Source organism: Ptychodera flava, chromosome 19, assembly GCF_041260155.1.
Source record: "Ptychodera flava strain L36383 chromosome 19, AS_Pfla_20210202, whole genome shotgun sequence".
Lineage (NCBI taxonomy): Eukaryota > Metazoa > Hemichordata > Enteropneusta > Ptychoderidae > Ptychodera > Ptychodera flava.
This window is the reverse complement of record NC_091946.1, coordinates 23,029,250-23,047,527: the sequence shown is the minus strand read 5'-3', so window position 1 is coordinate 23,047,527 and position 18,278 is coordinate 23,029,250. Positions and strand designations below refer to the sequence as shown.

The window sequence follows — 18,278 nt, the reverse complement described above, 5'->3', positions numbered from 1 at the left end:
CTCATCGTATTCATATTGCAAAAAGGATGCAGTAACACAATTTTTAGTCCCAACGGATGAAGTCCAGTGGGCTTATAGATTGGGTCATGTCCGTCTGTTCGTCCATCGATGAGTCCATCCGTTCACGCAGATATCTCGAATATTTTGACAAAATGTCATGTGACCTCCATGACCTTTGACCTCAAATATACATTTTGTCCATAACTCAGTAACCACAAGTGCTAGTACCCTTCATATACCGGTATGGTATGATGGGACACCTTATGACGCCACATATTGTACCTCATTAATTATGCAAATATCTAATATTGAGCGAGCCAATAGAGCTAAGGTCTGATTTTTGGTATATAGGGATAACATAGCAATACAATTTTTTTTGACAAAAGGTCACGTGACCTCAGTGACCTTTGACCTCAAATATACATATTTGTCCATAACTCAGTAACCACAAGTGCTACACCCTTCATGGATGGGACACCTTATGACGCCACATATTGTACCTCATTAATTATGCACATATCTAATTTTGGGCGAGCCAATAGAGCCAGAGGTCTGATTTTTGGTATATAGGGATAACTTGCAATACATTTTTTTTGACAAAATGTCACGTGACCTCGGTGACCTTTGACCTCAAATATACATATTTGTCCATAACTCAGTAACCACAAGTGCTACACCCTTCATGTATGGTATGATGGGACACCTTAGGACGCCACATATTGTACCTCATTAATTATGTGCATATCTAATTTTAAGCGAGCCAATAGAGCTAGAGGTCTGATTTTTGTATATAGGGATAACTTAGCTAAACAAATTTTTTGACAAAATGTCACATGACGTCGGTGACATTTGACCTCAAATATACATGTTTGTCCATAACTCAGTAACCACAAGTGCTGCACCCTTCATGTATGGTATGATGGGACACCTTATGACGCCACATATATTGTACCTCTTTAATTATGCGCATATCTAATTTGAGCGAGCCAATAGAGCCAGAGGTCTGATTTTTGGTATATAGGGATAACTTAGCAATACATTTTTTTGACAAAATGTCACGTGACCTCGGTGACCTTTGACCTCAAATATACATATTGTCCACAACTCAGTAACCACAGGTGCTACACCCTTCATATTTGGTATGATTGGACACCTTATGACACCACATACTGTACCTCATTAATTATGCACACATCTAATTCTTGGCAAGCGAATAGAGCTAGAGGTCTGATTTTTTGGCATATAGGGATTAATTAGCAATATAATTTTTTTTTCAAAATATCATGTGACCTCGATGACCTTTGACCTTGATTAAACATATATGCATATCTCAGTAACCACAAGTTCTATACCCTCCAATTTTGATAGGATATTAGTCTTTACGATGTCACATCTTGTACCTCATTTATTATGCGCACATGTATTTCTTGGCTGGCCAATACTACTAGAGGTCTCATGTTTTTTCCCGATTTAGAACCATAACTTAGACATGCCTCATGTGTTTCAAATTGGGAACAACAACATAGACCTATGTGCCCATAGATCTCAACATATACATTCCAGTGATACTTCTTAATGACCACATTTCCCTGCCCCATCAAGACTAATACTCCTATTACAAGTGGGGACTATGTCATTGTCAATGACTTGTTGAGTTAATGGTTGTATCACAGTATTCGATATTTCTAATTCTATATTTCTTCCATTTTATATTCTGAATAAATATATTAAACATATTTCACTGTCTCCAGTAAATTACATTAAGTATTTTCACTTCATGCACTTTATCCCTTTCACAAATGTTCAAATATCTGACCAGAGAACAAACACTAAATAGTCCAGGATGGGAGCTAGTGTCATTGACGCTATTTTTAAAAACAGCGCCCTCACATGGGCATTTTGAATACCAAGGAACGCCCCTTTGACCATATATGGGCATATTTAGATTACAGGTGAATGTATACCTTTAATACTAAAGCGCAATAAATAAAAACTTGAAATAAAGCCAAATGAACAATGACATTCCCCCGACTGCTGACCTACCAAAATTGTTCTCTGCACCAAAGCATTGACTGGAATTTATTCTCCGAACAGAATACTACTTCACAATGGCGTGTTGACTTTACAGGGAATTGGAGTCACAACATTTGACAGCCGAGAGGTTTAATTGAGTTTAATAGTCAAACATGTGAGCCAAACACTTATGTTGTTCAAAAACTGGAATGACTTTTTATTCTTTTAAAATACTGAATACAAAAAACAAAACGGAAATATGGTCTTGAATAGCATAGCGACACTTTGAACTCTGAAACCAATATAAAATATAAGAATAATCTAAAGGCCAAGCTACTCATTTAATTTAAAGGCTTTTGAATATGTATAACTATCTTAAAAAACACTACAAGAAATTTGATATGGTGACACATTTTACAATCTAAAATTTTTCAATATTGAAGGCCAATGACGACAAACATCACATATTACTTCTGGTCTAGTATGTTACGACCCAGTACCCATGTACGGCAGAATAATTCATTGGAAACAAAATCAGCAAATTAACATAAGAAGCCATGTGATAGAATGGCAGCCAATGAAAAGACGCTTTAATCAACCAATCAAATGCCTTTTTTATGGTGGCAGTTATTACTTGTACATGCCCGTATACACTGTCAGAATGTGTATAAATTGATAATTTTCATAACCTTTCCATAATCCAGCATTTTGCAATTTTGTTGACATGAATCCACAATATTACATTAACATTCTGTAAAAGCAAACCATATTCACAGCCCTCCTTTCTGATTAGCTCGTCATATTTCCAAGTAGACTGACAGATTCGTTGTTTGAGGGCGCTCTCTACGCACGCCCTTACGGAGAGCGCCCTCAAGCGACGGATCTTTCAATCTAATTTCAAAGCAGCGATATGTAATTTGCTAGTAGCGACATGTTGAATCTGTATACTGAATATCAACAAAAATATCAGCACAACAGCGTTCTCCCCAGGAATTGCTGATATCATAGTGGTGAATTTGCATAGCAATACAATTGTCATGTTAATGAATTTTTTCTATAGTTTTACCAAAATTACAGAGTAGTGCCAACTATGCTTTAATTGCTCTGGGGAGAACACTGCAGGGTATGTAGGATTCATGATAATGTCTATTGTACTCTATGATTGTTTCATTATCATCGTTGACACTACTTGGCACATCTATGCATGGACATCTATGAGTAAACTATGAGACATGGTCATCATTGAAGGACATGTATCATACATCAAATGAATTTTTGAAGACGTGTTTTCAGTTATCCCGTGCACTTTGAAGATATTTGATGTGCATTTCAAGGAAAACATAGCTGGAAAGTAACATTTTATGATGACACTATTAGCCAAACGAAAGCAAACACAGCATAAACGCTGACAACAGTTACTGGTATTCCTTTCACAGCATATCAAGTGTTTCATTAACAAACACTTTGAACCAACTCAGAAACAAAGTGTCAGCGCTTACACACAACGAGACTTGCTTGCATTGATTCTATCAACTATGAACTATGTGCTGCGTTTTTTTTCCCACCATAAAACCAGACACTGGATCTCAAAACAATATGGCAGTGGCAAGATATGGAAATATGACAGTTCTTGAAAATCTGAAGACAATTTGTTGTATACCAGAGATGTGAACTTGTGTATCATGTAAAGTATCAGGCTAATCATATATGCCACATGAGAATACAGGCTCACTAATATTGTGGGGAGGGAGGGAGAGAGAGAGAGAGAGAGCGAGAGAGAGAGAGCGTGCGAGAGAGAGAGAGAGAGAGAGAGAGAGAGAGAGAGAGAGAGAGAGAGAGCGCGAGAGCGACTGACTGTGTGAAGCTAGGACTGCACAAGTCATAATTTATGGCAATGTCTCTTGTTAAGTATTACTGTCACTTGGAATTTGACTCCATGGGTTTTTGTTCGGAATCTATGGGAACACCTTAAGGCTGGTGCATACATGTACAGATTCACAGAAATGTAAACTTGATAGACCAATACAGATGGATTTCTAGAGGATTTACAAACTTCTAGTGAGACAACCAACACCTCCCACCAAATTGATTCTGACATGAACTGAGTCAAAATAGTTTACTTGCTTCTCCCTATTTGAAAGCGTCTTTACACACCCTGCTAAACTGTCAAAATACAACTCACGAGATAGGAAGTATAAAGCGACTAAAAACACCGTGATACTCTGTTTTGACAACACAAAATTGCAGTTCATTTAGTAAGGACAGGAAAAATCACACCAGCCTTACAACATTAAATTACTCCAAATACATAGCACATTCTCACATGTATTAACACATGGTTTCAACGTCAGAATTTAATTTAGAAACAATGGGATAAAAAGATTAAAATTTGCTGAAAACTGCTCCATCTCCGATGAATGTAGTGACCACTTCGTTGTCCGCCTTATCCTGCTGTCATCATCTCAGATAAGACCTAGTATCCAGTATCCATATCCTCCTATAAAACACAGAAAAAAAAACATAATTGGTCAAGAAAACTCCTTCGAAGTATTCAGTGTGTGGGAGACTGGCAAGACTATGGGTAAAAAAATTGATATTAATGTAGATCCATGCATGACTTTAATAATAGTTCATCACAGTAGATGGGTCATTGGTTGACATAAAGAACAAACTCCAACTCAAACACCATGAAACGCTCCATTGTGTTTGGTGGTATGTCCCCTATAGATGGTATTCAGGTTCAACCATTAGATCTGGGGGGTGGGTGGGTTTAGGTGTAAAAATTTGGAAGCAATATTGCAGTGCAATGAGTTGAAATTTGCAGCCTTATTGCTGTTTCGATACAAAGAAATACGCACGTGACTGGAAAATGAAAGATGCATGGAATTCTGAGTGGAAAACTTTGCAGGCTCTGAACATTCTGAAACATGGCAAATCTTGCAATATACAAATTACATTTTCATCATTCTGACACCCCCCTGATGTCATGGTCCATCCCTTGGTGAAAGACAGTTTGTTCTATTTGAAAACTGAGATGTATATCTCTTATGCCTTTGGACAAGATCAGACAAAGTATCTGAATATTTGAACATGAAACATGCAATAATCAAAACTAAAAAGCCTACGGTTGTTAAAAACTATACTTTCGTTGTAACTAATTTCATTAAAAAATAATTCTTTTTACGAAACGTTATATTTCTCTGAGTTACAACAAATATAGCACAACCTTTAACGAGATAACTTTTAAGTACTATTTACTGCTCCGAAAATACAAACAAAAACAAAAACAACAGAAAGTTATATGATTTTCTCATAGCCTGGATAATAAATGTGAATGATAAATGAACACCTTGCAACTAACTATACTATTTCTAACAGCAGCAATATGTTATTTGGCAACTCAAAGTAGAAGTATATGGACTATTTTTGGAAAAAACTTTAATACCAGCCTTTGGTCATAAAAACTGATGGATGCCAAGCATAATTAAAACGTCATTTCATTTATAGCTAGCTCATCAAAACCACTAAAACAACACTACAAAGTAATATGAAGTCAATTTTGTGATGAAGAATTTCTTTCAGCAAGGGGTGGGCAGACAAAGATTTCAGCATCAAAATGAAGGCCTATGCATCAGTTTTTATGATAAATAGCCCCTTATATAATATTGTATGTGAATATGACAAGAAATCAAGAGTCTTAACTATTCTCAAAAGGAAATGACAGCGACTTTATATCAATCCTGCCATCACAATGCTCTCTATATGCATTCAACAAACTTATTAAGGTAGAATGCAGAATGATATTCACACTCACAAATCTGATCTACCACTTCTGGGGACTCAAATTGCAAGCTCTTGGAGTGAAATAAAATTTTTCACAATCTTATAGTTTTACCAAGAACGGAAAATTTCTTTTTTTCCCAAATGAGTTAACACGAGGATGGCAGCCATTTTCAATTTCAAATGTTGGTGAATATTAGGTAATTTGTTTCTCTTGTACCAAACTTTGTGTGGTGATCCCTGATTTTTATTCTTGATTTGGCATCAGCATGATTGAAAGTTTCCTTGAGGAAAAATTGAGCAAAAGTTTGTAACTTTTTCACTTACAAGGCACATACTAACTTAAACACAATAGGGCTATCACAAGCTTGACCTTGAACAAGTTTAGACTTCACATTCTGGCTGTCCTGACTAATAAACCTACGCTATCATCTTGTATATCTGGAGAGTTCTCAAAGATTTTTGGTAGGAATCTACGCTGTCTGCGGTGCCTGACTGTCTTACGCCTTGGCTGAAGTGTTGGAGGGGTGGGCGTGGGAGCTGGAGTAGATTTCTATGAAACGAACAACATTGTTAGATATCACAAACGAGAGAGGGGCATTATTCAGCAGGGCCATTGCTGGGGTTGAATAATCACTATGGAAAATGATATTCCTGATAAGGGAAATAAAAGATGATATAATATTAATTGAACTATGATAAAATGTAACGCTGCCTCTCACATCACAAATTGTCCTGTGGTGACAATGCAGAACTGCTAAACAATGGTATTTTATGCAGTATATTCACAAAAAGCTTGGAAAAGTTGACATTGTATTTAAATACCTCCCTAATGAGTAACATGAAGACTGGCATAACTAGCAACTCATCTGTTCCCAAGGAAATTAATTTTTCCTAGCTGACTGGCCCACACTTCAATCCATTCTGAACATACAGCAGATCAATCCATTCAGAGATCTCAGGAACCTGACATGTTGTACGTAATAAGCATGGTGCCCCAGCCTGTGTAAATGACTTCCTTGCTTTTCTGTTTCCATGAGAGACGTGATGTCTCTCATTTGACATGTCTCTGTGACATCCGTCACTGTAAAACCAATTCATGCCTATTTATGGCGACTGAATGTCAAAACTCCTAATATGACAGGGTTATACAACTCTATGACACTGAATCAGCGCTCATCACTCTTACCTGGCCTTCGTCGTCAGAACTCTCATCCTCATCAATGTCATCGTCATCTTCTTCATCATCATCATCATCCTCCTCCTGATGCAATGCAGCTCTGCCTCTGCAAATCAGTAGATGGATTAAATATGAGTCATACCACTTATGACATCCACACATGGGAGTTCCTTGCTCTGAGCAAAGTGACACATTTCGCCCATCAGATATGCAGGATTAAACTTCACATGAAACTGGCACCGAAGAGCCATTTGTAGGATGCAACTGAATATAGCGATGCCACTTACTATTAAAACATTAGGCATCTTTTGTTTCACAGCAAACACGTAAGCCTAGCAGTTGACGTAAGCCCTCTGTTTTGTGTCTGCCTGTTTTCAGGGAGACTTACTGGAAAATGCAATGGAGTTCTCAAAGCTATCATTTATTTGTGACTGAGTTTGATCTTCCAAACAGAGGCAAGTTTTGTTGTCTCTTTTAATACTAGAACTGAACATATCTACACTGTTTCAGGTAGAATGCGCCTCTGGGACAGATATTTGGACACTCACACTATTACAATTCTTTTCTGATCTAACACTTTTGGGGTTCATTTTAAAGCTCGTGGTGTAAGAAAAATTTTCATGGTCTCACATTTTTGAAAATCTAAACTTTTATTTTTCTCTTTAGGATTAACCTAGGGATGGCAGCCATTTTGAATTTCAAATGTTAATATAAATTTGGCAAGAGAATGGTTGAAAGTTTAATTGAGGAAATTAAGTCTTTCACTTTTGAGGGGCATACCACCTTAAAAAGCCAAATTGTGATAATTATTATTCTTCCTGTATCATGGCGTACACATCTGGACACAAGAAATTATATCAAAAACAGAACTTCGAAATTAACTGGACTTAACTAGTGACAGAAAGTGGAAAACAAGGCATAACTGAGGATAACTGGGCCAACACTGATCAACTTTACAAATCAACATAATGCTAGGGAGTCAAGATGCATCCCAAAGCTATAAGAGGGCCCCTTAAGAAAACAAAGTGGTCTTTATAAGATTGGATCCAGTGATCTTCAGTTCAGATGAACAATGTCCGTTCGGCGGATGTCGGTGATACGGGAAATTACACATCGTCATTCATACACGCATATATATATATTGCAGTACTTTGACTTATCTAGTGTACCTAGACTTAGTAGACCTAGTGACCCTAGCTGATGACCTCCTGGAGTAGCTAACGTTAGCTTTGACGCGTCGTTGGGGGCGCTGACTGCTAAGCCAGGACAGCTGGGAAGACGGTGATTTGATACTGCCACCACTCTGAAATCTACATGGGATGGAGAGAAAAAGGAGGACATGCACAGACATGCAGGGGTTATGCATAGCACCGACACCTTAAGCTTACAGATGGATATGGTTCACACCAGGAAAGCGAATGAAATCAAAATTACGAAAAAGCCGTGTACAGGCAAAGGGATCAGTACTGATAGTTGTGGTCATCAAACTTCTGATCATGACGAGTTGATAAAAACAGAAATTCTATAACCAAAAGAATAACAATCATGCTTGATTTCATCGATGACATTTATTGTCGCCACCCTGTGGTCAACTTGACCATGGATGGAACAAAATGAGTGCCTATGGCAGGACATTGTCTGTGTCAGAACATTATAGTATCTTGATCTTGAGTGTAAGATGTAACTGTAAACTTTCATTTACTAAAGCACTGTCAATTTTGTTTTCATTATGGAAACACATTTCTTTTGCAAAACAGAATTTGAGTGACCACAGTTGTGAGTGATTGAGAAACGGTAGAAATAAGATGTGTTAGGAATAGGTTACCAAATAACCTGTGAAAGAGTTGGTAATGATGTAATGTGTTCAGATTTTCAGAAAAAAAAAAAAAAAAAAAAAAAAAAAAAAAAAAAAAAAAAAAAAATTCTGTCTGCAGCAGACTAAATTGCCTAGTGTAACAGACAGGACTGAATATCCTAGCACCAAATTTAATGTATCATTTTGAGTAATGTACAACTTTTTCTGCTACTTTTGTGATTCACCACTGTTTGAATGAAAGGTTGATTTTGATCAGAGATGATAACTGAACACTATACAGGGAGGGAAAGCATAGCGGACAAGCGATGTTAGACAAAGCAGTGCACACATTATCATGCAATGTTAGGCACAGCATAGCGTGTGGGAAAGCAAAGGAACGCGTACAGTGCAAATACAGGGAACACACACATCCACACTGCTGCTTCAGATATGGCTGAAGTCAGACTTAGAAACATCTCTTCACATCAAACGCTGAGAGCGTCTGATGCTTAAATTTACTGAGATTAACTTTTTTCATTTGTTTATTATACTTCAGGGGCTGATGAATTTTTTCTTACCTTCCTGATGCGTTGCTGTCTGGGTGCAGCTTTCAAAACTTTAGCAAGAGTTCTGCACGTCATTCTGATTTCATTAGATTTACATATCCCTAGGAACAATAACTAATCCTGCCAATTGTGATTGGTGACACTATTTCTTATATGAAAAATGTTTTTTCAAACATGAGTGTTTTCAATAGGCTTACAACACGAGAGTTGCATCAGTATGTTGTGTAAAGTTCAAACTTTGTCACGGATAGCAAAACAATGTGACATTAAGGAGAGTGAAAGAGAATTTTTATCACACCATGACTTACTCAAAATCTTTATCTGATCCTTGTGATGATTCATCTCCTCTCTCTGAGCTGCCGTCTTCTTCAAGTCTCCGCCGCTTGCTGATTGGCCCTCCTGACATGGCCTCTAGGATCTGCTGTGCCCCTTGCTGCGGCTCCATCGGCCTGTGCGGATGCTGCATGTGTTGCTGCTGCTGCTGCTGTTGCTGTTGTTGGAGTTGCTGCTGTTGTTGCTGCAGGTAGTGTTGCTGTTGTGGATGCTGGAAGTGCTGCTGCTGCTGGGGAAGCGGCTGTGGGGCTAGTTGCTGTTGCTGGTGTGGGTGCTGCGGCGGGTGTTGCTGCTGCGGGTGTTGCTGGTACTGCTGCTGGTGGTGCTGCTGTTGCTGCTGCTGCTGTTGTTGCTGCATCATTTGCTCTTTGGACACCCACTGGCTGTCTGTACTGCTTTCATCTGCAATCCAACAAAAGAGAAGATAAACACACTCTCAAACCAGACTCCTAAAGACAGCACATTTTATTGTGATTAAAAGTTTTCAAAATTCTGACATCCACCTCAGCTGACATGTTTATTGTCCACTACGCATGAAGCGTATATTCACACAAACTACACAGATTTCAAGATGATTTTATCTTTAACTTTTGGATGTTCCTTAGAATTTGTTTCTGCATCAGTGGAAATATACTTTAAAACTGAAACAGAGCTTATGTCCACATTAGCATGCATAGTTAACACAGAATGAGCGTTGAGGGCAGTTTTCAGAACACTCAAATTTTTACCATATTTTCTGGTCTGTGTGTGTGGACTAAGTTTGAAACCTGTGGAGTGAAATAAAGTTGGCCTGAATAAGCAGACTTCCAACTGCCTTTCACCCTTTAAGGTAGCGGTAAAGGCTATTTTTGCACCAATTCTTTTCTCAGAGTTAATGTCAAGTTTCAAGTGTTAGAATCAAGATATTTAGTTCAAATTTTCAGGAAAACTCCCTAAGTTAATACTTTCTCCAAAGAATATAAAAATTGTATATTTGTAGCCATGATTTTGAAATATTACACCAGTAAATATTAAAATTTAATTTTTCATATTTTTTTTACATATTTGAATTTAATAATAATTGAATAGTATTAATATTACCAAATTAGTTATAAATATGTTGACACTATTAATTGTAAGATTTGTACGGCAGGATTTGTAGATAAAATTTGTTTTCATGATTTTACATGGGTTTACATATCAAAAAATTATTAAAAAATTCTTTCAAATTTCAAAATGTGATTTTTCAAAAAGTACTTCAAATACAGGAAAATTGTGCCGTACAAATCTTATCTGTAACCTTGTTAATAGGCTGTAAAAATTCCACGTCCATATCTCATTTCAAAGGTTGGATTAAATTGGCATAAAATTATGAAGGAAAACTGTTATTCTGTCAAAAAATGTTGAAAACAAGCCATATTTGCACCCCTTGTTTGAAGTCACAGAGCGGTCTTTTTGCTTAATCTCACTTTGCATTTACAATAGCAGTTACGCATTCTGAATGCAAGCACTGCCTTGTCAAACTTTCCTGAAAAACAGTAAAAAATGACTTTCCCTTTTCAAACATTTTTTTAAAAGCTAGGCGACCTCTACTATAGTTAATACATTGAGGACACCCCAACTTCCTCTATTGGTCAGTTTTTCAGAAGTTTCAACAGGCTATAACTCTGCAATGCCTATGACCCCAAATGTCTAGTTTTTTTTATTCCACAGAGAATGTTGACTACTTTTACATTTTAATAGTTTTATTGAAGTCTATAACTGACGCTCTAGCCTTTACCGCCACCTTAAATACTGTAATTTTTCCCATCAAAATTTTAGCGCAAAATTTTACCATGAATTTTTTTATGAATTTAGGAATTTTTCTGTAATTCTTTTGATAATTTTGGACCACATGGACAGCATTTTTCATAGCCTACAGTTTTTAATCACAATTTTTTGAAAAATATGAAAAAAATATCTGGACCTGAATAAAATTGTCTGGGTTATATTTTATGAAGGTGACAAAAATTGACTTTGGCTCTCAAAGGGTTAATTCACAGAGACATGAAAGACAGCATAAAGTTCCAACCTGACTCCCTTCTCTACTTCCAGCTTACCTTCAGCCTGCATCATCAGCTTCCTTTTCATTCCATGTTTCCCCTTGTGACCATGCCCTTTCCCGACTTTCCCTGATTTTCCAGTGGCCCGGCCTGGGCCGCCATCATTGTCAGTCTGGAGTAGACAGTTGCGGTATATCTTGATTGACTGCCATTTCTCACCTTCCTGTTCAAGCATCCCTTCTTTTAAACTCTTGTCCAAATATGATAATCTGGAAAAACCGAACAAACAAAATAAATAAATTTTTTTTGAAGACATCACTTTGTTAACCATGAAACAACTGGAATAGGATTTTTTTGTTTGGTTTTACATTCTGTACCTGCAAATCTTTTCACAAAGTTTGGTGAAAGCATTACATCTATTGACACATTTAAAAATTTATTGTTCAGTGAAACATATTTAATTACTTCTTGGAAATTAATTCTTGTTCATGATAGATCGACTCTAATTTGTTCAACATTATTCAGATACATTTCTTGTTTTTAAGATAAAATCATGGTTTGTAAAATCAACTTCATTGTTATATTGTTTTTGAGTTTTCCAATGACAAAACAAGTGCCTTGGAGGGAGCATAAAACAGTCTTAAACAAACATTACGGTCACTCCTGGTGATCTAGTGTGTGATATGTTCACTTTCCACGGTCATTTATTGCACACCTTTGAAGGATAATTGACGAATATGTATATAAGTATTTCACACTTCTCTTGATAGTAACAATGAGATTGGGTCTCCATTATGTAAAACATCATCAGTTTGTTTTGATGAGAACCATTTCAATTTTGTTTATGGTTCGCATCCCCCACTTTGAATATAAATAGGGACCACTGGCCTCCTACTGTCAGGTCCACTACAACCAGCCATGTATTACCTTGTGCAAGGCCTGGCAGCGAAAATGGTTGACCTGATGTGTAACACATAAATTGCAGATATTGCCCGCTGCACTAACTTTTCAGTCAAAATACCAGCATAAATATCTTCCATAAAGTGATTCCAGTTCATATATAAAGTGGAGAAAGATCATTTAGTTGGACCTCGAACACATTACAGCACCCCAGTGAGTGTATCAGTCTACCGATGGTACTGACAGTAACAGCAGAAAGAACAAATTGACTTACACTGTCTTCTTGTCTTGTCTCATTAATTTACTACTGAATTCACTGAGTACCTCAAGGTAGCCGATGTTTGGTGGAGGGCCGGACGGATCTCTTGGATTTTCCAACGGTGTTAAACTGAACACTATACCTTCCCTGTGCAATAACCGGGGAAAAATTTGTTTACTTAAATGATATAATCACATTTGTCATACAGAAATTGTTACAGCACAATGTTAAGGATATTCAAAGTTATGAATTTATAACTGTGAAGGACATCTCCACTGTCGAAGAGAGATTTACCCTGCAAGGATCCAAAGGCAGATTTCACAATGAATACCTTTCTGCTATAATGTTGGGACAAATATACCCTTCTCACCCCATTTCCCTATCCAGTGCTCCAACTCAGCCATAGGGAAAGTATCAGGCTGTACCAAAGTTGTTGGTTTGAAGGCAGCAATAACCTTTTTATTTGTATTCTCCAAATATCTCTCAAAAGAGAACTTCCAACATTTGGCTTCCACATTTCTCAGCCAAACAAAATTGAAATTTTACCCAAGAAATACTGTTTGAATTTGATTTCCGAGCGTGAGAGTTCGGTGACATACTTGTGCAAGGCGGCGACGGCATCCCTGGTCTTGATTTGATCCAAACCAAATGTGAGAGAAAATCTCCTGGCCAACTCTTTGATGGCGTTCATTTGCTGTGATGCTCTGTCCTGATCAAACTCCTCCTCTTCTTTCATTTCAGTGAAGAGCTGAATAACACAACCAGTGGCATTAACCTCATTACATACATTACAGTGAGATGAAATAAATTTCATTAAGGTAGTTCGTCCCTGGTAATTGAAAGACTTAAAACTTTTTGCTCAAACTTTCCACATGGAAACCTTAACTCAGTCCCTTTTGAAATCACGAATAAAACCACAAATCACCATACAAAATGTTCATACAAGAGAAACAAATGGCCTGTATTTACCGACACGTGAAATTCAAAATGGCCGCCATCCCTGTATTAACTCTATGGGGAAAAATTAAATTTTTGATTTTCACAAAAATTAGCTATTGGAAAGTTTAGTTATCCAAGAGCTGCAAAATGAGCCCCTACAAGTGCTAGACCAAATAGGGTTGTAAATAGTTTGAGAGTCTGAATATCTGTTCCTGAGGCATATTCTACCTTAAAATGCACACCCAATCCACATAGAGTTCACACAGTGTCACTGTAATCTTTTTTCTCCAAAAGGATTGCAGTTCACACCATACACATGTGAATAAAGCTAAATTTTAAATGAACATCAAGCTCAAAGTTTGCCCATGTACATTTTCTCTGGTTTGAAAGACAGTCGGTCAATGCCTTCCTCTCAGCTGTTTATGTATCTGTGCTTTTTTTAAGGGTCAATAAATTATCAGTTTACGATTTAAATAGCTCTGAACTTTGGTCTGCAATATTATTTGGTTGCCTTAATCACAGACAGGTATACATACAGTGATGCAACTTCACAAGAGGATTATTTTGTATATTTTGTGGAACATTGTAAAATGTTTTTTTTTTACAGATATAAAGCTATACTTATAAATTTGTTTTCATCTCAAGTGTAGTGACACACATGATTTGTTACATTTCAATATCTTGAATGAGCCTTTGGTATGGTAATATATGTTCACAGTTTTTCGCAAACTATCTGCCAGTGAATCTGTTGGAATGTAAAGATTTAGAGACAGACAGGCAGGTGAGCAGGCAGTGACACATATAAAGATTTAACCTTTTGAAACCCATGATTCCCTGCGACTTATGACATTGAAGGAGTTAAAGGACTGCAATAAGGCATCTGTGCAGTTCCCCAAAGACAAAACATACACCAAACACTCTTGACTTACTTATTATTTCTGCATACAATATGGGAGCGTCATAGCATACAGACACAGCAACACATCACCTTGACGGATCTCAATGTATGTTCTTACCTGAGCCAGACTGAGTCCCAGAGTCCTAGCACAGTCTACTTTATTGATCTCCCTGGACTTGGCAAGGGTCATCTTGATGATGTCACCATAGTCATTGTAATACTGTGAGAAAAACATGAATGGTGTTATGAACACGCTACCTCACTTAACCCTTTGAGTGCCATATTTTTCCCTCATAAATTTTAGTGCAACATTTTGTAAATTTTTGTATATTTTTCTGTAATTTTTGTAAAAGATTTGGACTGAATTGACATGATATCCTATTGGCTTCAGTTTTTTATCATAATTTCTGAGAAAATGTGAAAGAAATTGTTTGAGATTCATTTTACAAAGGTGACAAAAATTGTTGGCACTCAAAAGGTTAAACAGCCTGTTCCAACTTTATCCTGATGCAAGCAGAACAGGAGGAATTGTAAATCTTTCTGTACAATTCTGGTACACTTTGATGCCATGAAAGTTCATCACGCAGTCTCTTGGCATGCTGGACAAGCTGAGCTGTCAGAAGTCCGAGTTCTATCACATTTGCGTTTTTCAAAAATATTAAGATCACTTTATGCGATGCACACACAGTTAAGGCTTGGCAGAAGTCATGTACATTGGGTAACACTATTACAGCCATAATTATTCTATGTCACGAGAACTGCATGGTTCTCAATGTCAATTCATGTTCAGTGGACTCACCTTCATGTAGTGTTTGAAGACAGAAGCGGCAGCCTTCATCTCGATGATGTTGAAGACGATGAGTTTACAGAAACAGGCCAGTAGATTTCTCCTCTTGTGAAGCATCTCAATCTTAGCAGAATCATCGCCTTCCTCCTCATCATCATGACCTGATAACAAAATAGTAACATGTCAGGGACTGTGTTCTTGTCTACATATTTTTGAGATGGCACCTTACTTTTTGACAGAAACAAATCCAACCTCCAATGTTAACATACTGGTTGGAATGTCCTGTCTTCTGCAAGTACCAGTGTAAGAAATTTCCTTGCTTGTCACATCCCCTTCCCTTTACCACTAATATGCAACATCTAGCCCTTTCACCACCGTGGTTTGGCCCAAAACCCGTTGTTATCGATAGCGATTGTGGACTGGTTTACAGGGAATTAGGGGTGAACAGGTTAAATGTCCATTTAAGCTGTCCCTTTTACCGTCTTGTGATCAAGAAATATGTGAAAGAAACTCCTAAGGTTGGATGGTTTATTCCCTTCACCCTTTCACTACCATGTTTTGGCCGAAAGGCATTATTATCAATGGTGAATGTGGACCTGTTTACAGCAAATTGGGGGTGAACAGGTTAAAACTACAAGGAAGATCACTTCACACAATTGCGTTAGACCATTCAAAAGTTTTACCACAAACAAACACAGGAACCTCCCTATTCTGATATTGGTTAGTGTTTCTTGCTGTCAAACAATCTGTTCAATTCTTTGAAATTTTATGAAGTCCCACAAACACATTATTGTTTATCACATTGGTAAATTTTTTGTATTTTATGGTCAAAGTAAAACACTGTTATTTTTCAACTGTAAATTTTCACACATTTACACGCAGACTTTCAGTCAATCTCACCACATCTATCAAATGCTAAACTAGCAAAAAGAACCTACCTCCATCCTCGTCCTCAACAAAGATATTTTCTGAGATGAATGACGTGAGATTGTCTTGCAAGTCCCTGTCTGGCGTGTACACCAGCGAATTCAACACAGCAGCACATTTGCCCAGCTGTTTGCTGAAGGTCACTAGAAGGTCACAGACGGTGATGAAAGCCTCTTCTTTGACATTGGTGTTGGAATTAATCAGCATAAGGTTGTTACACTGCTTCATGGTGTCTGACACACGCTTCCTCAGTTTCTTCATATCACCCTGTTTTTAAAAAGACATGAAATATGGAAAGTTTGAAAATATTGGTAACAGAAGACACTTGTAACTGAACAAACTCATCTCAAATTCTCCCTTTCAAGCTTACGCTTCAACTGCAACTTCTTTTTACACTTTGCTTCTGTACCAGTGATTTTCATATTGTTATGCAAATTCCTGGAGAGAACACTGTAACCAACACGATAAACTTTAAATGTGTACAATATGAAAGACTCGAAGAACATAAACAAGCTATATACCTAAGAGCTTGCACAATGAAATGGAAATTTGAGAATGACCCTGCAGCTGCACCATACCTTATCTGGGTTACTTTCGTCAAGTCTCTTCAGACTCCACATCAGAGCACACTGTATACAACTGATTGCTTTGGTCAGGATCTCTTCAGGTACACTGCGATCATTGCCTTGCTTCACCAATGTATACAACATGTCGTACAGATTCCATCCTGTCAGGTCATGGTAACTGCAAGGATTTAATGAAAATGTTGATGTAACAGATTTTCGCTGTCACCCCTCATTTCCTGTAAACAGGTCCCTAATCACCATTGACAACAATAGGTTTGGGGTAAACCATGACGGGGATAGGGTTAAACCAGCACACTTTATGTATATCCAAATGTTTTTGATAGTATGGCCTCCTCATTCACAAATCCTAGGCCATCAATCTAATATACATAAATTACATCAACAGAAATACAATAATGAAAACAATGCCAAGATAGTTCACCTTTTCTAATAGTTCACCTTTTCTCACATGGCATAAAATGTACAATAGTTCCTAAAACCTGGAGAATGTTCCCATCACTTGAAGTCATTCAACTGAGATTTTCTTTTCAGCATTAGGATGGTTGAACTTTGTACAGGCAATTAAGATGAGATTCTGAAACACACTTTATACATATATTACTTTTATTATTTCAGTTTTCTGCCACTTGATTTACAAAGACAACTTCAACATCATACTGAATTGAAGTTATCATGATCAGAGTCACAATAGGATACAATTAATTTCACCACTGATTTGAATATCAGTAGAGATGAATGATACGACTTACTTATAAAACGCATTGATTCTCTTGATGCTTGATGACACAGCATAAATATCATCTTCATCCGGTTCATCGGCCTGCAATGCCATGAGATTCAGCCATTTAGGGACCGTCTCAGATTGTCGCAGAAGTCCAAGAAACGAAATTTCTTCGTTTAGATAAAAACCCCCTCCCCCCTCCCCCTAAACGAAACTTCAAAAGGGCAAAATGTTCATGTCTGCCTGAGAGTACAATGTTGCATTTTGCTACAGCTACTAAAGATGTATTCCCCTTGCCAGATTTGAGTACTAACAGGGCATTTTACCGCATAAAAGTTTCATTTTATTTTACTTTCCCTTTTTGCATCCTTTGTGCTGTTCTTTGTCTTTGTGAACACGCAATTTGTACTTGGTAGGGGAGGTAAATAAGCGAAAAAATTTGACAAGGGGCCCAGGCATGTTCAATCATATTAAAACGACTATGACCAGGTGCATAACAAGTGAGAATAAAGACATCTAGTGGTTAGAGCAGACGCTTATAAATAGCACATTTAAAAAAAAAGATACTTTTT

The 18,278-nt window shown here is 37.3% G+C and overlaps 1 protein-coding gene across 2 annotated transcripts in view; it reads right to left on the bottom strand.

Moving 5' to 3' along the window:
• Positions 1 to 2,146: 2,146 nt before the first annotated feature.
• LOC139118943 (cohesin subunit SA-2-like) overlaps positions 2,147 to 18,278 on the bottom strand; it is a 36,839-nt gene continuing 20,707 nt past the window's right edge. Inside the window, exons 16-27 of one of the 2 annotated variants that reach the window (XM_070682521.1) lie at positions 17,735 to 17,805; positions 16,977 to 17,142; positions 16,410 to 16,665; positions 15,484 to 15,632; positions 14,803 to 14,904; positions 13,447 to 13,595; positions 12,863 to 12,994; positions 11,746 to 11,957; positions 9,643 to 10,069; positions 8,143 to 8,283; positions 6,983 to 7,079; positions 2,147 to 4,510 (exon numbers count right to left, since the gene is read on the bottom strand). In XM_070682521.1, the coding sequence (XP_070538622.1) occupies positions 4,487 to 4,510; positions 6,983 to 7,079; positions 8,143 to 8,283; positions 9,643 to 10,069; positions 11,746 to 11,957; positions 12,863 to 12,994; positions 13,447 to 13,595; positions 14,803 to 14,904; positions 15,484 to 15,632; positions 16,410 to 16,665; positions 16,977 to 17,142; positions 17,735 to 17,805 (1,926 nt within the window). In that variant the 3' untranslated portion in view covers positions 2,147 to 4,486. The remainder of the gene's footprint in view (positions 4,511 to 6,982; positions 7,080 to 8,142; positions 8,284 to 9,642; positions 10,070 to 11,745; positions 11,958 to 12,862; positions 12,995 to 13,446; positions 13,596 to 14,802; positions 14,905 to 15,483; positions 15,633 to 16,409; positions 16,666 to 16,976; positions 17,143 to 17,734; positions 17,806 to 18,278) is intronic. The other variant, XM_070682522.1, reaches the window with a different exon arrangement.